At 50.2% G+C, this 18,723-nt stretch overlaps 2 protein-coding genes across 2 annotated transcripts; one reads left to right on the top strand and one right to left on the bottom strand.

Moving 5' to 3' along the window:
- The first annotated feature begins 8,597 nt into the window (after positions 1–8,597).
- Positions 8,598–10,948, top strand: COPS6 (COP9 signalosome subunit 6). The gene is made up of 10 exons (XM_070940295.1): positions 8,598–8,739; positions 8,832–8,957; positions 9,042–9,173; positions 9,258–9,346; positions 9,451–9,513; positions 9,614–9,661; positions 9,875–9,989; positions 10,210–10,302; positions 10,402–10,502; positions 10,768–10,948. Exons 1-10 carry the CDS (start codon positions 8,634–8,636, stop codon positions 10,906–10,908), a joined length of 1,014 nt encoding a protein of 337 aa, XP_070796396.1. The 5' UTR covers positions 8,598–8,633; the 3' UTR covers positions 10,909–10,948.
- Positions 10,949–13,269: 2,321 nt separating this feature from the next.
- MCM7 (minichromosome maintenance complex component 7) lies at positions 13,270–18,715 on the bottom strand. The gene is made up of 15 exons (XM_070941923.1): positions 18,640–18,715; positions 18,463–18,536; positions 18,202–18,366; positions 17,972–18,099; positions 17,677–17,857; positions 17,450–17,587; positions 16,982–17,131; positions 16,777–16,891; positions 15,570–15,701; positions 15,300–15,383; positions 14,523–14,916; positions 14,323–14,406; positions 14,022–14,190; positions 13,613–13,722; positions 13,270–13,522 (listed from the first exon to the last, which is right to left on the bottom strand). Exons 1-15 carry the CDS (start codon positions 18,674–18,676, stop codon positions 13,315–13,317), a joined length of 2,169 nt encoding a protein of 722 aa, XP_070798024.1. The 5' UTR covers positions 18,677–18,715; the 3' UTR covers positions 13,270–13,314.
- Between the last annotated feature and the right edge of the window lie 8 nt (positions 18,716–18,723).

Here is an 18,723-nt window from a genome sequence, read left to right as displayed (position 1 = left end):
CCTAGGACTGACCGGTTTGATCATCTTGCAGTCCAAGGGACTCGCAGGAGTCTTCTTCAGCACCATAGTTCAAAGGTCTCAATTCTTTGGCGCTCAGCCTTTCTTATGGTCCAACTTTCACAGCCATACACTGCAACTGGGAAAACCATAGCCCTGACTATACGCACTTTTGTTGGCAGGGTGATGTCTCTGCTTTTTAGTATGCTGTCTAGATTTGCCATAGCTTTCCTCCCCAAGAGTAAGTGTCTTTTAATTTCTTGGCTACAGTCTCAATCTGTGGTGATCTTGGAGCCCAGGAAAATAAAATCTGTCACTACCTCCATTTCTTCCCCATTTGCCAGGAATTGAGAGGGCCAGATGCTATGATCTTAGTTTTCTTAATGTTGAGTTTCAAGCCAATTTTGCACTCTCCTTCACCCGCATCAAGAAGTTCTTTAGTTCCTCTTCACTTTCTGCCATTAAAGTGGTATCATCTGCATATCTGAGGTTGTGATATTTCTCCTGGCAATCTTAATTCCAACTTTTGATTCATCTAGCTCTGCCTTTCTCATGATGTGCTCTGCATATAAGTTAAATAGGCAGGATAATAGTGTACAGCCTTGCCGGACTCCTTTCCCAATTTTGAACCAATCAGTGGTTCTGTGCCCAGTTCTCAGTGTTGCTTCTTGACCCGCATATAGGTTTCTCAAGAGACAAATAAGATGGGCTGGTACTCCCATCCCTTTAAGAACTTGCCATAATTTGTTGTGATCCATACAATCAAAGGGTTTAGCTTGGTCAATTAAGTGTCAGGTTTCAGTGTCATCTCAAAATAAACTGCATTTCCAAACAAATAGTCTTTGATAAAATCTTTCATTTATTAAGCACGACAATCTGTCCCCGATTATATCGTAGCCAACACTGACTTCCTGACCCCAAATCTTCCCTTTCCGTTCCCCAATTCTCTGCATCTCATTGGCCATCTTCCAAATCACTCTCCCCATATCTAGTACTTCAGCTCCCAGGAATGTCCCCCCTCCAATATCATCTCCTAGGGGATATTATCTTCAGGGAAAATAAGTAGGTGAAAAGTCAAGGTCCTCTTGCCAGCTGCCCCCCACTTCTCCTCCTTATGTCAGCATTGGAACGAATGTTTGGAGTGCTGACATTAAGCAGAAGTAGATGTTTTTCTGGAACTCCCTAGCTTTCTCCATGATCCAGCGTATGTTGGCAATTTGATCTCTAGTTCCTCTGCCTCTTTGAAATCCTGCCTGTATTTCTGGTAGTTCTCAATCCACATACTGCTTAGAGCCTAGCTTGTAGGATTTTAAGCATAACCTTACTAGCATGTGAAATGAGTGCAATGGTGTGATAGTTTGAACATTCTTTGGCATTGCCTTTCTTTAGAATTGGAATGTAAACTGACCTTTTCCAATCCTGTGGCCACTGTTGAGTTTTCCAAATTTGCTGGCCTACTTTCCCAGCATTAGGCTCTTCTCCAGATCTTCTCCCTACTTTCTTCAATTTAAGCCTAAATTTTACAACAAGCTCATGATCTGAGCCAGTCAGCTCCTGGCCTTGTTTTTACTGACTATAGAGAGCTTCTCCATCTTTGGCTGCAGAGCACATAGTCAATCTGATTACATGCCACGATGTAAAAAAGATGTTGAGACTCTAGAAAGAGTGCAGAGAAGAGCAACAAAAATGATTAAGGGACTGGAGGCTAAAACATATGAGGAACAGTTGCAGGAACTGGGTATGTCTAGTTTGATGAAGAGGACTAGGGGAGACATGATAGCAATGTTCCAATATTTCAGGGGTTGCCACAAAGAAGAGGGAGTCAAACTATTTTTCAAATCACCTGAGGGTAAAACAAGAAGCAATGGGTGGAAACTAATCAAGGAGAGAAGCAATTTAGAACTAAGGAGAAATTTCCTGACAGTTAGAACAATTAATAAGAGGAACAACTTGTCTGCAGAAGTTGTGAATGCCCAACACTGGAAACTTTTAAGAAGATGTTGGATAACCATTTGTCTGAAGTGGTGTAGGGTTTCCTGCCTAGGCAGCGGGTTTATTTATTTATTTACTGGTTCAATTTATATGCCACCCTTCTCCGGAGACTCAGGTTGGACTAGAAGACCTCCAAGGTCCCTTCCAACCCTTTTACTTTACTTTACTTTACTTTATTTTGGATTTATATACCGCCCTACTCCTGAAGGACTCAGGGCGGTGAACAGCCAAAGGATAAAACACACATAATGCAAAATTTAAAAACAATATAAAAACACATTAAGTAATTTGGCCCATACAGATTAAAACACCCCTATTGTTTTAAAACAAATTTAAAATTAACAATTAAAAGGAAGTTAGGCCAGGCCAGACTGTTGAAATAAAAAGGTCTTGAGGGCACGGCGGAAAGTGCGTAAATCTGGGATCCTCCGTATCTCCGGGGGGGAGCTGGTTCCAAATGGCAGGTGCCCCTACAGAGAAGGCTCTCCCCCTGGGGGCCGTCAGTCAACACTGTTTGGGAGCATACTGGCCGGTGAGAGGCTACTGGTGGCAGAAGGTGGTCTCGTAAGTACCCAGGTCCTAAGCCATGGAGTGCTCTAAAGGTGGTAACCAAGACCTTGAAGCACACCCAGAAGATCACCGGGAGGCAGTGGAGCTCGCACAAGAGAGGTGTTACATGGGAACGCCACGTCGCTCCCATAACTCTGTTGTTCTGTTCTGTTCTGTTCTGTTCTGTTCTGTTCTGTTCTATTCTATTCTATTCTATTCTATTCTATTCTATTCTATTCTATTCTATTCTATTCTACTCTACTCTACTCTACCTTACTCTGTTCTATTAATTCTATTCTATTCTATTCTATTCTATTCTATTCTATTCTATTCTATTCTATTCTATTCTATTCTACTCTACTCTACTCTACTCTACTCTACTCTACTCTACTCTACTCTACTCTACTCTACTCTACTCTATTCTATTCTATTCTATTCTGGGTTGACTGTCTGGTGATGTCCATGTGTAGAGTCGTCTCTTGGGTTGTTGGAAGAGAGTGTTTGGTATGATTATCATATTCTCTTGACAAAATTCTATCCTTTTTGTCTCTTAATTTATAAAATATTTCTTTATGCAACCATGCTGTTTTTGTCTGAGGTCTTCTTTTTTTCTCTGTGGTACTGTGGTATTGTGTTAAATCTGGGCGTTTATAATCTGATTTTGCAGTTTCCCAAGCATCTTCAGTTTCTTCCACCACCACCCTCAGGATTTCCAATTCCATCCATGGAATCCTTCCTAAACTTTATTAGTTTGGTACAAGACAGCTCTGTTAAAAGTCTAAGACATTAGTTTGATTTTGTTGAATTACTTGTGCCTGCATTATGTTGAATATGACATGATCACTTTCCCCCAAAGTTCCCACAACTTCAACCCCCTCCCCCATCTTTTCATCTGTTAGTAAGAATTAAGTCCAATATGACTGACCTCTAGTTCCCTTCTCTACCTTTTAGGAGACAAAGTTGCCTGCTACGTTTGTCAGGAACCTGTTTGATCTTTCACTTGATGCAGGGTAGTTAAAGTCCCCCATTACTACCATGTTATGCAGGGGTAGGTTCTAAATTTTTTTACTACCGATTCTGTGGGCGTGGCTTATTTTGTGGGTGTAGCTTGGGGTAAAGATGGAAAAGACGCCTAGAGAGCGGTTGGAGGGCCAGTCGTTCCGAGTCTGACTTGACACTGGTAAGGTCTCACATCAAGACCTACCTAGTGGCGATAAAAGCGGCGAAATCTAGCTATTTTGCTGCTCTTATCGCGTTATCAGATAACCGCCCAGCCGCCCTGTTTAGGGTGACCCGCTCCCTCCTCCATCTGGGAGCGCGGGAGGACCCCTTGCAGGGCCGAGCTGAGGATTTTCTACAGTATCTGGATGATAAAATAACTCAGATTCGGGAAGACTTGGCCACCGACTGGGTTAGTTCAGACGAGATGACTGAGGCAGGCCTTGAGAGTGTTATCTGGGAGGAGTCCTGTGGCTCCCGAGGACGTGGACAGGATCTTGGGACGGCTGAACGCAACCACATGTTTATTGGACCCGTGTCCCTCCTGGTTGGTGCTGGCTTCCCGGGAGGTTACATGAGGCTGGCTCCAGGGGATTATTAACGCTTCTTTGAGCGAGGGTGTCCTGCCGGCCGCCTTGAAAGAGGCGGTGGTGAGGCCTCTCCTCAAGAAGCCATCCCTGGATCCGGCTGTTTTGGCTAACTATCGTCCAGTCTCCAACCTTCGCTTTATTGCGAAGGTTGTTGAGAGTGTGGTGGCACGACAGCTTCCCCAGTACCTGGATGAAGCTGTCTATCTGGATCCGCTCCAGTCCAGCTTCAGACCTGGGTCCAGCACGGAAACGGCATTGGTCGCATTGGTGGATGATCTCTGGAGGGCCCGGGATAGGGGTTATTCCTCTATCCTAGTCCTATTAGACCTCTCAGCGGCTTTTGATACCATCGACCATGGTATCATGTTGCGCCGGCTAGAGGGACTGGGAGTGGGGGGCACCGTTTTGCGGTGGTTCTCCTCCTATCTCTCCGACCGGTCGCAATCCGTGTTGACAGGGGGGCAGCAGTCGACCCCAAGGCGCCTTGTTTGTGGGGTGCCGCAAGGGTCGGTCCTCTCGCCCCTCCTGTTCAACATTTATGTGAAGCTGCTGGGTGAGATCATCCGTGGTTTTGGAGTGGAGTTCCATCAGTACGCTGATGATACTCAGCTGTACATTTCCACCCCAGACCATCCCAATGATGCCTTGGAAGTGATGTCCCAGTGCCTGGAGGCCGTGTGGGTTTGGATGGGGAGAAACAGGCTTCGACTCAACCCTTCCAAGACCGAGTGGCTGTGGCTGCCGGCGTCCCGGTATAGCCAGCTGACGCCATCGCTGGTTATTGGGGGTAAATCATTGGCCCCCACGGAGAGGGCCCGCAACTTGGGTGTCCTCCTGGATGCGCGGCTGTCTTTAGAAGGGCATATGACAGCCGTGGCCAGGGGGGCTTTTTGTCAGCTTCGCCTGATATGCCAGTTGTGCCCCTTTCTGGACCGGGACTCCCTACGCACGGTCACTCAAGCACTCGTCACTTCTCGTCTGGACTATTGTAATGCTCTCTACATGGGGCTCCCCTTGGGGTACACCCGGAGGCTCCAACTGGTGCAGAATGCAGCTGCGCGGGGGATTATGGGAGCGACGGGGCGCTCCCATGTGACTCCTCTCCTGCGCGAGCTGCATTGGCTTCCGGTGGACTTCCGGGTGCACTTCAAGGTGTTGGTGATCACCTTTAAAGCGCTCCATGGCTTAGGGCCAGGGTACTTACGGGACCGCCTTCTGCCACCAATAGCCTCCCACCGGCCGGTTCGCTCCCACAGAGAGGGCCTCCTTAGGGTGCCGTCGGCCAGACAATGCCGGCTGACAACCCCCAGGAGGAGAGCCTTCTCTGTGGTGGCACCTACCCTATGGAACAATCTACCCCCAGAGATACGAGTGATCTCCGACCTCCGGATTTTTCATCGGGCCCTAAAAACTTATTTTTTTCAGTTAGCCGGTCTGTCTTGATTTTAGGGTTAGTTTTAAAATTTTAATATTGATTTTAATTGACAAGTTTTAAATTATGGGCCAAATTTATAAATTATTTTAACTTTATTTTTAACTGTGATGTTTGTATAGATGTTTTTATCTTGGCTGTTCACCGCCCTGAGTCCGAAAGGAGAAGGGCGGTATAGAAATTTGAATAATAATAATAAATAAATAAATAATGTGACTGGGTGAGCGTGGCCAACTTTTTTTTTATTTTTTTACTTTTAAAAGCATTTTTTTCTACAACCTTAAGAGGTTGCAGAAAAAATGCTTTCAGAAGCCTCTGACGATCCCAGCTGAGCCGCACAATCATCAGAGGCTTTTTTAAAACTTTTAAAATCATTTTTTCCAGCCGAAGAGGTTGTAGAAAAAATGGTTTTAAAAGGGAAAAAAAAAGCCTCTGATGAGGTGGGCGGGGTAAGCGAGTGGTGACCGGGCCGGGGGTGTGGCCAGCCAATGTTATTACCGGTTCTCCAACCTACTAAAAATTTTTACTGCAAACCAGGAGCAACCCACCACTGGTGTTATGCTTCCTACATACCTTAACCCTAAGTGGTTAGCAAAAAGTTCATTTATTTCCTCTGCTTGGTTGGGTGACCTAGGTGGTATATACACATATGGCAGTGTCATTCTTTTTTCTTTTTATATTGATCCATATGCATTCAAGGAGGCTTTTCTCCTTGGTTTTGTAGATTTCTGTAGCGATATAATGATTCCTTACATATAATGCTACTCCACCTCCTCTTTCGTTCAGTCAGTTTCTTTTGAACAATTCAGTCGATTTCTTTTGAACAACTTAAATCCTTCTAGCAATTCATTTCAGTCACAAATTTCACCCCACCAAGTTTTTGTAATGGGCACAATGTCCTACTTGCCCTCACTTATGAAAACTTCAAGTTCACCCTGTTTCTTCCTCATACTTTGAATGTTAAGTCTACAGGCATCTCAGTCCTTTATGACGGTTTGCTTCCTATCTCTCCTGTTTTATGTCTGAGTTACCCTTCCTTCTCCTTACCTCATTGTTTGATTGGTTGTCTTGGGAGTTTATGCTTGGTATTAGTTTAAAGCTCTTTGGAGAAGCCAAGCTAGTTGTTGTCCAAACACATCCTTCCTGGCACATGCCGAGACTCTTCTGAAGTTTCCTTTATGGTTCTCGCCAAACATAATCAGATTAAAGGTAGACCTTGATTTACAACTGGAACAAAGTTATGGCAGACCCCTGCAAAAGGGAGCCCCAAAGTTACGGCCACTGCAGCATCCCTGTGGTCACTCATCCTTGTTCTGCGGGTGACACAGTGTGGGGAGGAGGGCCTGGTGGGCTGGGAAGCAGGCCCAAGGCTTGTGGGAATCTCAAGGGGCAGATAGTGGAACATGGGGTGGGGAAGGCCTTGGAAGATTGGGGCCCCAAGACACTTTGTGCTGTGCTTAACGACCTGCACACATTCACTTAATGACCACATTGGGACAGTGGTGAAATCTAAAATTTGTTACTACCGGTTCTGTGGGCGTGGCTTGGGGGGGTAATGTGACTAGGTAGGCGTGGCCAATTTTTTTTTTTTTACTTTTAAAACCATTTTTTCTAGAATCTCTTCAGCGAAGAAGTTGTATACAAATGCTTTCAAAAGGCTCTGACGATTCCAGCTGAGTTGCCTGATAGGCAGAGGCTTTTTTAAAAAGCTTCTGCAGACCAGGCACCTCAGTTTGGATCATCAGAGGAATTTAAAAGAAAAATAGGGTTTTTTTCTTTTAAAAGCCTTTGAGGATCCCAGCTGAGCCGCGCAATCATCAGTTGTTGTTTTTTTACTTTTAAAAGCATTTTTTCTGCCGAAGAGGTTGTAGAAAAACTGCTTTTAAAAGTTAAAAAAAAAGCCTCTGATGATTGTGCTGCTCAGCTGGGCATGGGGGGGGGCAGTTTCTGCTTTTGAGCTCATGTACCCCACTTCCTCTACGCCAGCCCAGCCGGGTTTTTTTTTTTTTTGTCCTATTCCAACCTTTTTGCAGGTTTCCCATGTGGGAAAGGAGAAAGGAGTATTGTTTTTACAGAAATTGTAGGAGGACATACTAATCCTTGAAAACAAAACACTGTGCCTTAAATGTTGCTTGAGCTCAAACATTGCCCGTAGGGACAAAGGGGAGAGAGGCCACTGGCAGGCTCCGAACTGGTTTTAGCTGGAATCTCCTGGCAACTAGAGAAAAAAAACCCAGAAACTAGTGGTTGTTAGAGATAAATTGTAAATATGTGCTCATTTTAGGCGTCTCGGATAGATTGTGACAGCCCGAGGGTCCTCAGCCAGCGAGGCAAACGGGCGACGGGGAACATTTATTTTATTTATTTATTATTTAAATTTGTATACCGCCCTTCTCCCGAAGGACTCAGGGCGGTGCACAGCCAAAATTAAAATACATACAATACAAAATTTAAAATAATTTAAAAGCAGAATTAAATCGAATTGGCTTCCCAAAACATTAAAACCCATTACCCTTAAAATAACCCATTAAAATTTTAAGCCAGCCCAGTTTGCTGACGTAGGAAGGTCTTCAAAGCTCGACGGAAGGTCCGGAGGTCCGGGATTAGTCGTATTCCTGGGGGTAGCTCGTTCCAGAGGGCGGGTACCCTCTGGAACATGATGGAAAACCTTCGTGGGGACCTGCGCGCGCGTGGCGGGGCGCCCTCTTTGCAAAGAAGTGAAATAAGAATTGCCCTTCTTTTCTTGTAGGCGTTTTGCCTTGCGATCCTTTCAAAAACCAGGCAGCGGATCCCGCGGCCAGGACCGGCCGCTTGTTTCTTTTCCCCCAGTACGCGCAATACTGAGCCGGGGAAAGGGCGATGGGCGCGGACACCGGCGGGAAAGGGAGGGGCCGGCGGCACCCGGGTGGGCGGGGGGAGGGAAGCCGGGGAAGCGCGCCGGCTTCCCAAAAACGATCTTCCGCCGGAGGGCCAAAATTTCTCTCACTCGCAGATCCCGCCCCTTCCGCTTCCTCTCGGCCCCGCCCCTCGCGCGCGCGTCTCTACGGAGCCTCGGCGGGATCTCCGCGGCCAAGATGGCGGCGCCGGCTGCTGCTATGACTCCCGGCGGCGGAGGCTTTTCTTTGGCCGGGACAGGTGGCGGCGGCAGCAACGGGGCTGGCATGGAGGTGGACGCGGCGGGTAAGGAGGGGCCGGACTCCTGCGGGCGGCGGGGGGGGGGCTGCCGCGGCGACCCCCCCCCCCTTGACCGCGCTCCCTCTCCACCCCCGCAGCGGCGCCGGCGGTGATGGCCTCGGGCGTGACGGGCAGCGTGTCGGTGGCGCTGCACCCGCTGGTCATCCTCAACATCAGCGACCACTGGATCCGGATGCGCTCGCAGGAGGGCCGCCCCGTCCAAGGTGAGCGGGACTCATGGGGGGGCGGGGAGAGGGAAACCGGGCGTGCGGAGCCCCCCTGACGCCCCCCGCCCCCGCTTTCGCCAGTGATCGGGGCGCTGATCGGCTGCCAGGAGGGCCGCAACATCGAGGTGATGAACTCCTTCGAGCTGCTGTCCCACTCCGTGGAGGAGAATGTGGTGATCGACAAGGAGTACTACTACACCAAGGAGGAGCAGTGTGAGCCGCGCGGGCGGGCAAGGGAGGGGGGAAGCTGCCGGTGGTGTTGGAGGCCCATCTAAGCTGCCTTTCCCTCCCCCGCAGTTAAGCAAGTGTTCAAGGATCTGGAGTTCCTGGGCTGGTACACCACTGGCGGCCCCCCGGACCAGTCTGACATCCATGTCCACAAACAGGCGAGTTGGTATGAGGGAGGCTGCAGGGGGCGGGGGGACATGACTTGGGAGAGGTGGCCCTCCATTGTCTGGCAGGAGTCTCACGCGTGCCGTTCTCTACCCAGGTTTGTGAGATCATTGAAAGCCCCCTGTTCCTCAAGCTGAACCCCATGACCAAGCACACGGATGTGAGTACTTACTCCTCTGTCCTGCCCATTGGAACCCTTCAGTGGCTGCCTCTCCGTGCTGAACCCAACAGTGATCTGTGTGCACTCTCTCTTCCCTTAGCTGCCTGTCAGTGTCTTTGAGTCTGTGATTGACATCATCAATGGAGAGGTAATACTTGCTACAACTTCTACCACCTGTCCCTTTTGGTGTTCCTGGCGCTCTGGAGTTCTGGGAAACCTCAGTTCACATGTTCTGTTCCATGAGCTGCTTTCAAGATGGGAGATCCCGAGGGCATTCTTGTGCAGCCCGACTGTACTGTAAGTCAGCTTTTGTGTCATTGTCCGGAAACCCTTCTCAATTCTCTTCTCTCTTTGTTTCAAGGCAACTATGTTATTTGCTGAGCTGACATACACCCTGGCCACAGAGGAGGCTGAGCGCATCGGAGTCGATCACGTGGCACGGATGACGGCAACAGGCAGCGGGGAAAACTCCACAGGTGAGGTAGGGTGCTGAAGCTTGGTGCGTGGGAATGAGCTTCCTGTAGCTGTTGCTGAATATGGATACAGTTTGGCTGGGAGGGGTGTAACTTACCACCAGTATTGTGGAGTGGACATGAACTGTCCTTTATTGCATTTAAACTCTTTGGGCATTTCAGGCTTCCAGGCCTCTTGCTAGGAGCAGAGCTCTGACTTTTTCTCCTTGTTTCTCCTTGACAGTTGCTGAGCACCTCATCGCACAGCACAGTGCCATAAAGATGCTTCACAGCCGTGTCAAACTTATTTTGGAATATGTTAAAGCTTCCGAAGCAGGTGAGACAGAGCTGTAGAAATGCAACAGGCAAGCCTAACTGATGCCTCAGCTCTCACATGGGTAGTGCTGATCTCCCAATGCATTTCCTTCCCATGCAGGTGAGGTACCATTCAACCATGAGATTCTGCGAGAAGCTTATGCCCTTTGCCACTGCCTACCTGTGCTGAGCACTGACAAATTCAAGACAGATTTTTATGATGTGAGTTCTCAGGAGGGGAAGAGCTGTAGCTTGCAGCCGAATAAATGGAGAGGGAACTGTTGTACACATAGAAAAGCTGCCATGCTCAATGCAGGCACACATAGTACATGGGGCAGCCACTCAAATGAAACGGAGGGAGGCAGAAAGGATTCCCAAGTTTTCCTAAAGCAGATGCCACCACAATTTCCCACAGTGATTTCAGGGCTGTGGGCAGCACAGGCCCTGATCTCTCCCCGCTTTCTGATGCCTATTTAATCCCGTCTAGCAATGCAACGATGTGGGCCTCATGACCTATCTGGGCACCATCACCAAAACCTGCAACACCATGAACCAGTTTGTGAACAAGTTCAACATCCTCTATGACCGCCAGAGCATTGGGCGCCGCATGCGAGGACTTTTCTTCTAAGATTTGGTTCTCCCTAATAAAGTGATTGTGCTGAATGAGATGTTATGCGTAGGAGTGCTCCAGAATCACAAGTGTTATTTCTTCCCATTAAAAGCTCATCCAGTCTAGTGTTCCCTCTGAATCACAAACGGGGATAGTTTTGAGCAGAATGCTCTGATTTGCGCTTTTTGTATCCCATTTACATGCCCAGTGCAGTTTAACAGCAAGGAAGAAACCAAATATACAAGAACCGGATGAGAGAGAACATATTCTGGAAGTGGTACTTGTTGGAGGGGGTGGGGGGAGAGAACTTTAGATAAGTCATCCACAAGCTGAGTAAGAGACCAATATGAAAGGGTTGTAAAGAAGGCAAACAAGTTTAGGTTGCATAAAATCTAGTGACTTCCAAATCGCAGGAAATTGGATGCTAGTTGGATGCACTCAATGGAATCTACGCAACTATCTGGTATGGTCTGATAACGTGTGCTGAGGCAGGGTTGACTTTGAATCCTTTCCAAATTTGATAATTTAATTGTATTTAACTTGAAAGTATATTCTCCAGAAAAATTTGGGGAAAGAACTCATCCAATTCTGTTGCAAAAAAAAAAAAAAATCTATAAAGGTCATATATAAAAAATATAAACTTGCATGGCTAGATTTGGTACCAAATCTTGTGGGTACCAGATGTACTTCTATAGCAATAGCACTTAGACTTAGGTACCGCTTCATAGTGTTCAAGCTAAGCAGCTTGAGTCAATATCTTGCCCCCTGCACCCCAACAATCTGGGTCGAACTCTGGGCAGTCAGGGCAGAATTAGCCTGCAATATTGCATTCTAACCACTGTGCCACTAAGCTCACTCCCTTGAGTCTACTACATGGCTGTCAAAACTCATGGCATATTGCCATCACGTGATGTTTCGCAATGTTTTCTCCTTTGCGGAGCTGGGGTGGGCGCCATGCATGTGATGCATCTGGCCAGCGGGCTGCCAGTTTGACACCCATGGTCTAGTATATTTGCACCGCAAAGCTGATGTGATACACTATCAAGGCCTAGCAGTCTCTCTTGTAGCAATCCTAATCCTAGCAGGAATAGCCAACACTCCAGAAGCTTAAAATACAGGATCTTGACAGACTTGAACATGGGGCACTATCTAACAAAATGAAATTCAATGGTGAAAAAAGTAAGGTTCTACATTTAGGCAAGAAAAACAAAATGCAGGCACAGTATGTGGCATCTTGCTCAATAGTAACTGAGGGATCTTGGGAGTCCTAATGGGCAATCACTTAAATATGAGCCAACTGTGCTGCAGCTGGCAAAAAAGCCAACATAGTTCTAGGCTTTTTCTAGATAGAATCAAGATCATGTGAAGTGTCAATACCACTTTGTAATGCCTTGGTAAGGCCACACTTGGGATACTGCATCCAGATTTGGTCACTGATGTAAAAAAATGTTGAGACTCGAGAAAGAATGCAAAGAGCAACAAAGATAAAACATAAAGAAATCAAAGACTAGGTATGTCTAGTCCAGTGGTCCCCAACCTTTTTATCGCCGCGGCCCACTGAGCGCGCGCAGGGGTGGGGGCACGGCCCAGGAGCTTTTGCGCACGGCCCATTGCGCACGGCCCAGGAGCCTTTGCGCTGCAGCGTTCATGTCCCCCGGCCGCTGCGCGGCCTGGTGCCAGGTACTCCACGGCCCGGCACCGGTCCGTGGACCGGGGGTTGGGGACCACTGGTCTAGTCTGATGAAAAGGACTAGGGGTGACATGATCAGTGTTTCAGTATTTGAGGGGTTGCCACAAAGAGGGAGTCAAGCTATTCTCCAAAGCACCGGAGGGCAGGAACAAGAAGCAATGGGTGGAAACTAATCAAGGAGAGAAGCAACTTAGAACTAATAAGAAATTTCCTGACAGAACAATTAATCAGTGGAACAACTTGCCTCCAAAGGTTGTGAATGCTCCAACACTGGAGGTTTTTAAGAAGAGATTGGATAACCATTTGTCCGAAGTGGTGTAGTTTCCTGCCTAAGCAGGGGCTTGGACTAGATCTCGAAGGTCCCCTCCAACTCTTATTCTAATTCTATTTCCCAACACCTTGGTGGTTGTTACTGAGCTAAGCAAACCTCACTTGGTGCACAATTTCTCAATGGGTCTGATTCAGCTGGGTCACCAGCTAACAGCTTTTGCTTTGCTCTTTGTTCTCCCCGCACCCCCAGCGTTTTTTTCCCAGGTTCCCGATATCAGACTCCACAGTACTTACATGGTGCAGTTATTGATTTACCACTTGTCACAAACAGCTATCTAGACCACCACAAAAAAAAAAAGGTGCACCCCAAAATATAGTCGTTTTATTGAAAACAATACAATATTCAATAAAGTGTTTATTGAGAAGAGCTTCAATATAAGAACCACAGCTGTCTCCGTCACTGATCAAATAAAAGTGAGGCGGGTTTTTTTCTGGTTCACCTGCCAGATGTTGAGTTCCTCGTATTCGCTGAGAGCAGCCTGGAACTGGACGGGGGTGAAGCCCTTGGACACGCAGTGCTGTTCAGCCTCCATCAGCTGGACAGAGTGAGCCCCTCCAGGAGGAACCAGTTCTCGGATGGCTGCAAAAATCAATTCGGAGGGACGTTGCATCCTGTAGGAGCGAAAGAAAAGGGTGCTGTTGAGTCCACCTTCACTCCAAGCAGCAGATGACCAGGAATTTTAGAGAGCAAAGCCCCCTCACCGATTGGGTTGTCCCCTGTCTACCAACAGGGAATCTTTAGACATCTCCATCAGGCGCATGGCTTCGTTGACATCTTCCTTCTCAACCATGTCCACACGCCTCAGCCGGGCCTAAGCGAGGGAAGGAATTGGAACACTGTCGATCAGTCCAGTTTCACCAAGACGGCTCTGATGGTTCAGATAAATATCATTGTCCCACTAGGGCACTAGATGATTTCAACCCATCGCTAGGCGTTATTCCAACACAAGGTACAGCAGCCGAACCATGCTAAGGCAAGAGCAGCTGTGGGTGGGTATGGGGGGGGTTGGCTCCTTTGTATCTGGGGGTCTATTATCTTTAGTCTTGGGATGCCCCGCACCTGAAACGGACAGCCCCTCTCCCCGCCCTTCCTTCTCCCCACGTTGCTCACCAGGGCGGTGGCCAGGCGGAGGATCCCCAGTAAAGTGCGGGCTGAGGTGTACGTGGTATCCTTGTTGGCACGGGCCTCCTTCCGCATCTCCACATAGGCTGCCGTGATATAATCGGCCAGGGCTTCGGGCACCGCAGGCTGCTTTCGCTTGCAGGTGGCGATGTATCGCCTGTGAAGGGGCCAAGGGGAACGAACCTGACCTGCCTGGGGAAATGCCAGGCAGGCAGTTCACCATTATGGCCCCCACCCCCAAAGTCATCTGACTACAAGAACTTCTGGAAAGCAGGACTTCCCCGCTCACCTCATTAGGCCCATGTCGAGCGGCTGGAATTGGCAAGGCGGCTGTCGGCTGTGTTGGTGTACGTAAGTGATGTGCTGGGCCAAACTGTGGGAGATACACCTCTTCTTAGCAAAGCAGAGGGATGGGGGGGAGAGACCCTTCCCCCCCCCAAGAGAGGGAAGGGTTACCAGAGCGGCTAGTAACTCCCTCCTTTCTCTCACCGTAGGTCATTGTCCCGGTCAGGCCTATCCTGGATCAGCCAAAGTAAGTCGAAGCGAGAGAGCAGTGCTGCAGGCAGCTGGATATTCTGCTCCAAGCTGCGTTTGGGGTTATACCGTCCGTAGGCAGGGTTAGCAGCTGCCAAGATGGCACAGCGGGCATTCAGCGTGGTCAGGATGCCTGCCTTAGCGATTGAAAGGGTTTGCTGCTCCATCACTTCGTGGATAGCTGTGCGGTCCGATTCCAGCATCTTATCGAACTCATCGATGCAGCAGACACCCTGGTCGGCCAACACCAAGGCTCCACCTTCCAGGGTCAGCTCCCCCGTCAGTGGGTCACGTAGAACAGCAGCGGTCAGCCCCACCCCGGAGGACCCTCGGCCTGTGGTATATTGACCTGCGGGGATTGGGCAGGTTTCCACAACAGCCCCTCCCAGGAAGGAAATCCTCTCAATTCCTCCCTCTCCTGCAATGATGCTGAGCGAAGTTGCTTTCTTTTTAGCCACCGCCCCCCCCCCCCCCCGGACTTCCAAAGAGTCCTGGCTGGCCACTCGAGGCCTCTGGATCCTAGATACAGCTGTGCACTTGATGATCCAGGTTCACTTTTCTCCAAAATTTCCCCGATCCCCAAGAGTAGCCCTTCCTCACTGACAGACGCTAAGCAGCTCCCAATCACCATCTGTGACTAGCAGGCAGCCATCTAGGCCCTGCAGTCACCAGCTGATCAGCTCTGCCAATCCTGGCAATCAGCCAACAGATCCCCTCTCATTATAGACTCACTGCGTGGTGCTAGGCGGGTGATATAAGACAGCAGCTGAGACTTGGCGACGCCAGGATCTCCCATGAGGCAAATGTTGATGTTCCCTAGGTAAAGCACAGAGGGGCCAGGCTGTTGGACCCAAGCCCTGAAACCCCATCACCCCCCCTCATCAACACTTTTTGGGAATGTTAACACTGATGGACAAAGCTAAAGGCCATCAAGGGTGGGAAATACAGGAAAAGTGCCCGAGGGCAGTAAAGCACGATGGGCTTCCTAGTCACAGAACCTACCCCGGATCTTCATGCCCCTTGGATTCTGGTCCACGCCGCCCACCAGCAGCAGCAGCAGGGCCTTTTTCACGTCCTCATGGCCATAGATCTCGGGGGCGATGGAACCTGCCAGCTTGTCGTAAAAATCCTCCTCTGTAAGAAGCAGAAGACCGTGTGTGGCGGGGCACATGACCATCGACACAAGGAGATGGGCAGCTTATTCCTCTTTCAGACGACAGGCCTTGCAAAGAAGCTCAGCAGGTGCCAGAGCAATGAGGGCCCGACCTCCAGACTCCAGAGAAGGCAAACGCCCCAGGCGCTCATAAAGCTCCTGGTCCTCAGGAGGGGCTGGAAGTCTTCAGGATGCGAATAAGACTATTCCTAGCAGTGTGGTTCAAGGTCAATAGGCAGACCACAGGCCTGTCCTTTGAGTGACTTTTGATGTCTAGCTTTCACAGTGCAGGTAGTGCTCGATTTACAACAATTTGTTTAGGGATCGTTCAAAGTTACAGCACCACTGCAAAAAGGGACTTACGACAGTTTTCCACAGGAACGTTGCAGTATCCCCGTGGTTGCGTGATCCCCCTTTGCCACCTTCTGACCAGCAAAGTCAACTGGGAAGTCGGATTCATTTAACAACTGTTTTATTAACTTAATGACAGTGATTCACTTAGCAACAGTGGCAAGAAAGGTGGTAAACTCACTTAACAGCTGTGTCACTTAGCAACAGAAATTTTGGGCTCAATTGCAGTCATAAGCCAAGGACTACCTATATGGCCGAGCAGACAGAGTCCAGGAGACAAAATGTAGATATTCTTCAACAGGTGATTCAATCAGGATCAAAAGCAGAAACAAGGTTCCCTCAGGTGCTCTGTGGTACAGCTAGATATTGGACTATGCTAGCCAAGATGTTAAGGCTATGATCAGGGAGACCCGGGAAGCTCATTGTCAGCCACAGAAGCTAGTGGGGTGATTTTGGGCCACTCAGGCTCTCTCAGCCCAACCAATCTCACAAGGTTAGTTGTTATTGCGGCAGAAAGTTGTATGTGTGCGTACTGAAATGTGTTCTAATATGCAACTAACAAGCAAGTATAAAAAACATCATCCAATCACTATGCGCGGTTTGAACTACAGAAGAAGTGAAAGCCAAACAACTTTTTTCTTAGGGAGAAAAAAAGTTTTTTTTTTCCTTCTCAGGGGGAAGAAGACAAAAAGAAAACAACTGTACCTGTAATCTGCCGCAATTCTTCTTCAGTGAGTTCTGCTTCTCCTAACTCCTCCTGCTCACTCTTGCTCATGCAAATGATGTGGTGGGCCTCCAAGTATGTGTCAGAGAGAAGGCCCTGGGGCACAGAAAGTGACAGGCTCACAGGCTCAGCTCAGAAGTCTGGACCCCACTCCTGCCACCTCCCCACCCCCACCCGAACTCCCACCTGCAAGAGCTGCCGGAAGCCAGTCTGCCGCACAGGGAGAAAGATGCCAGTGACACTAACATGGTCACCTGGCTGCACGAGACGCGTGTTCTCGCCTTGCACACTGACACTGATGGAGCGTGGCAAATTCCCCACTGGTACCTGGTCACTCTGTAAGCAATAAAGGCAACCTCACAAAAACAGTAAGGTCCCGATCCCCGAAAGGCTTAATCAGCATAAGGCTTTGCAACAGGTTGGTTCAGGGACACCCTCTTCTACTACATCAGGCACTAGCAGCTTTGATGCACGAACTGCAGCGAACACAGTGCAAAAATTGGCAACCAAATGAGACAAACGCTAGGAACAACAACATCTCCCATCAATGTCAGTTTCCTATTCCATTGCTATGGCAATAAATGATAAGCAAACAAAGGAACAACCCAGAAAAACCATCCAACCAGTCTGTCTATCAAACCTCTCCAAACTCACGTGCTCCTGTATTTTCAGCTCCTGATATCTGATGAACTTGGACCCTCTGCTCTGCAGGTAGAGGCGGCCACCAGCTCGATTGGTCTGGCACTCCCGGCTGGGGCACATCAGCAGAGGCATGAAGCTGGAGGACTGGATCTGGGGTGGGAAAGAGCAAAGTAGAGGAGAAGGGGCAGGCAGAGGGAACCCCGGGGAACCCGCGAGGCAAAGGCCGGCCTCCCACTCACCGGCTGGTAGGTCTCGGCACCACACTGGTCGCAGCTGTAGGTGGCCACCACCATGCGAGGCTTCACTTCGGAGACTCGGGTGACGATGCCCCGGACCGTCACCAGCTTCCCGATGGCCTCCGCCTTCACTTCCCGGATCACCCGAGGCTTGGCGCTCGACGGCGCTTTGAAGTACAGCTCGCTGCCAGACCAAGCAGGCGACGGGGAGTCTCGCACCCTCTTCCGCCCCCACCCGCCCCGCCGGAGTCCAACGGAGGGGCGCCCTCCCCTCCCCCCGGGGCAAGCGGCCACTCACAAACGGCGCAGAAGCTCCGCCGGGAAGCGGTTCTGGGGGTCGCGGGGCTGCCCGGGCTCCTCCCGCGCCCGCCCCTCCATCAGCAGCCGGTGCTCCAGGTAGACGTCCAGCGCGTCCCGCGGCGCCACCTGCGGAAGGTTGGGGGGGGGGCGGGAGGCCCGGTTAGCGGGGTGGGGGGCATCGAGGCCGGAGCCCCCCCTCCTCCCCACGGACCCCCTCCCCCTCCCGACCTGGCGCCGGCGGAAGCGCGGCAGGAGCTCCCAGACGGCGTCGGCGAAGAGGCGCTCGTAGCGCTTGGCGTTCTCGCAGGCGGCGTCCAGCAGCGCCGGGTCCTCCTCGGCCACGTCGTCCAGCTCCACGTAGAGGGCCGCCTGCTCGCGGTGCGCCAGCCGCTCCTGCGGGGACCCAGCCCGTGAGAGGGAGAGAGGGAGGGAGGCCCCACGCCGGCCCCCACACACGCCCCCCCCCACGCCGGCCGCCCCGCCGCTCACCAGCTGCTCCCGGTAGGGGAAAGCCTTGCCCGGTCCCTGCCGCCGGAAGCCCTCCAGGAACGCCTGCGCCCTCTCTGCGGGGAAAAGGGAGAGCGGTCAGCCAAGCTGGCGGAGGGAGGGTGGAGGGTGGCCGCCCCCGTCGCCCGCTCTCCGGCCGGCTTTTCTTCCCTCCCTCACCGCGCTCCTCCGCGTAATCCCGGCCTTTGCCCGCCATCGCGCCTCCCGCTCGATTTCCCGCCGCCTCAGAAATGGCGCCAAAGC

Source organism: Pituophis catenifer, unplaced genomic scaffold (assembly GCF_029215685.1).
Source record: "Pituophis catenifer annectens isolate HBS135680 unplaced genomic scaffold, rPitCat1.0.hap2 SCAF_3, whole genome shotgun sequence".
NCBI classification, from domain to species: domain Eukaryota; kingdom Metazoa; phylum Chordata; class Lepidosauria; order Squamata; family Colubridae; genus Pituophis; species Pituophis catenifer.
Note: the sequence above shows the minus strand (reverse complement) of the source record. Positions and strands in the feature narration are given on the sequence as shown.

Excerpts from the sequence above, each read along its gene's own strand:
- MCM7 (XM_070941923.1), bottom strand. The coding sequence starts at position 18,676 with ATGGCGGGCAAAGGCCGGGATTACGCGGAGGAGCGCG. Across the intron at positions 18,100-18,201 it reads CGCGCTTCCGCCGGCGCCAG|GTGGCGCCGCGGGACGCGCT; the intron begins GTCGGGAGGGGG and ends AACCTTCCGCAG. Across the intron at positions 13,723-14,021 it reads TCCGCCTGGCCACCGCCCTG|GCCCGGCTGAGGCGTGTGGA; the intron begins GTGAGCAACGTG and ends TCCCTCGCTTAG.
- COPS6 (XM_070940295.1), top strand. The coding sequence starts at position 8,634 with ATGGCGGCGCCGGCTGCTGCTATGACTCCCGGCGGCGGAGGCTTTTCT. Across the intron at positions 9,174-9,257 it reads CTACACCAAGGAGGAGCAGT|TTAAGCAAGTGTTCAAGGAT; the intron begins GTGAGCCGCGCG and ends CCTCCCCCGCAG. Across the intron at positions 10,503-10,767 it reads TCAAGACAGATTTTTATGAT|CAATGCAACGATGTGGGCCT; the intron begins GTGAGTTCTCAG and ends AATCCCGTCTAG.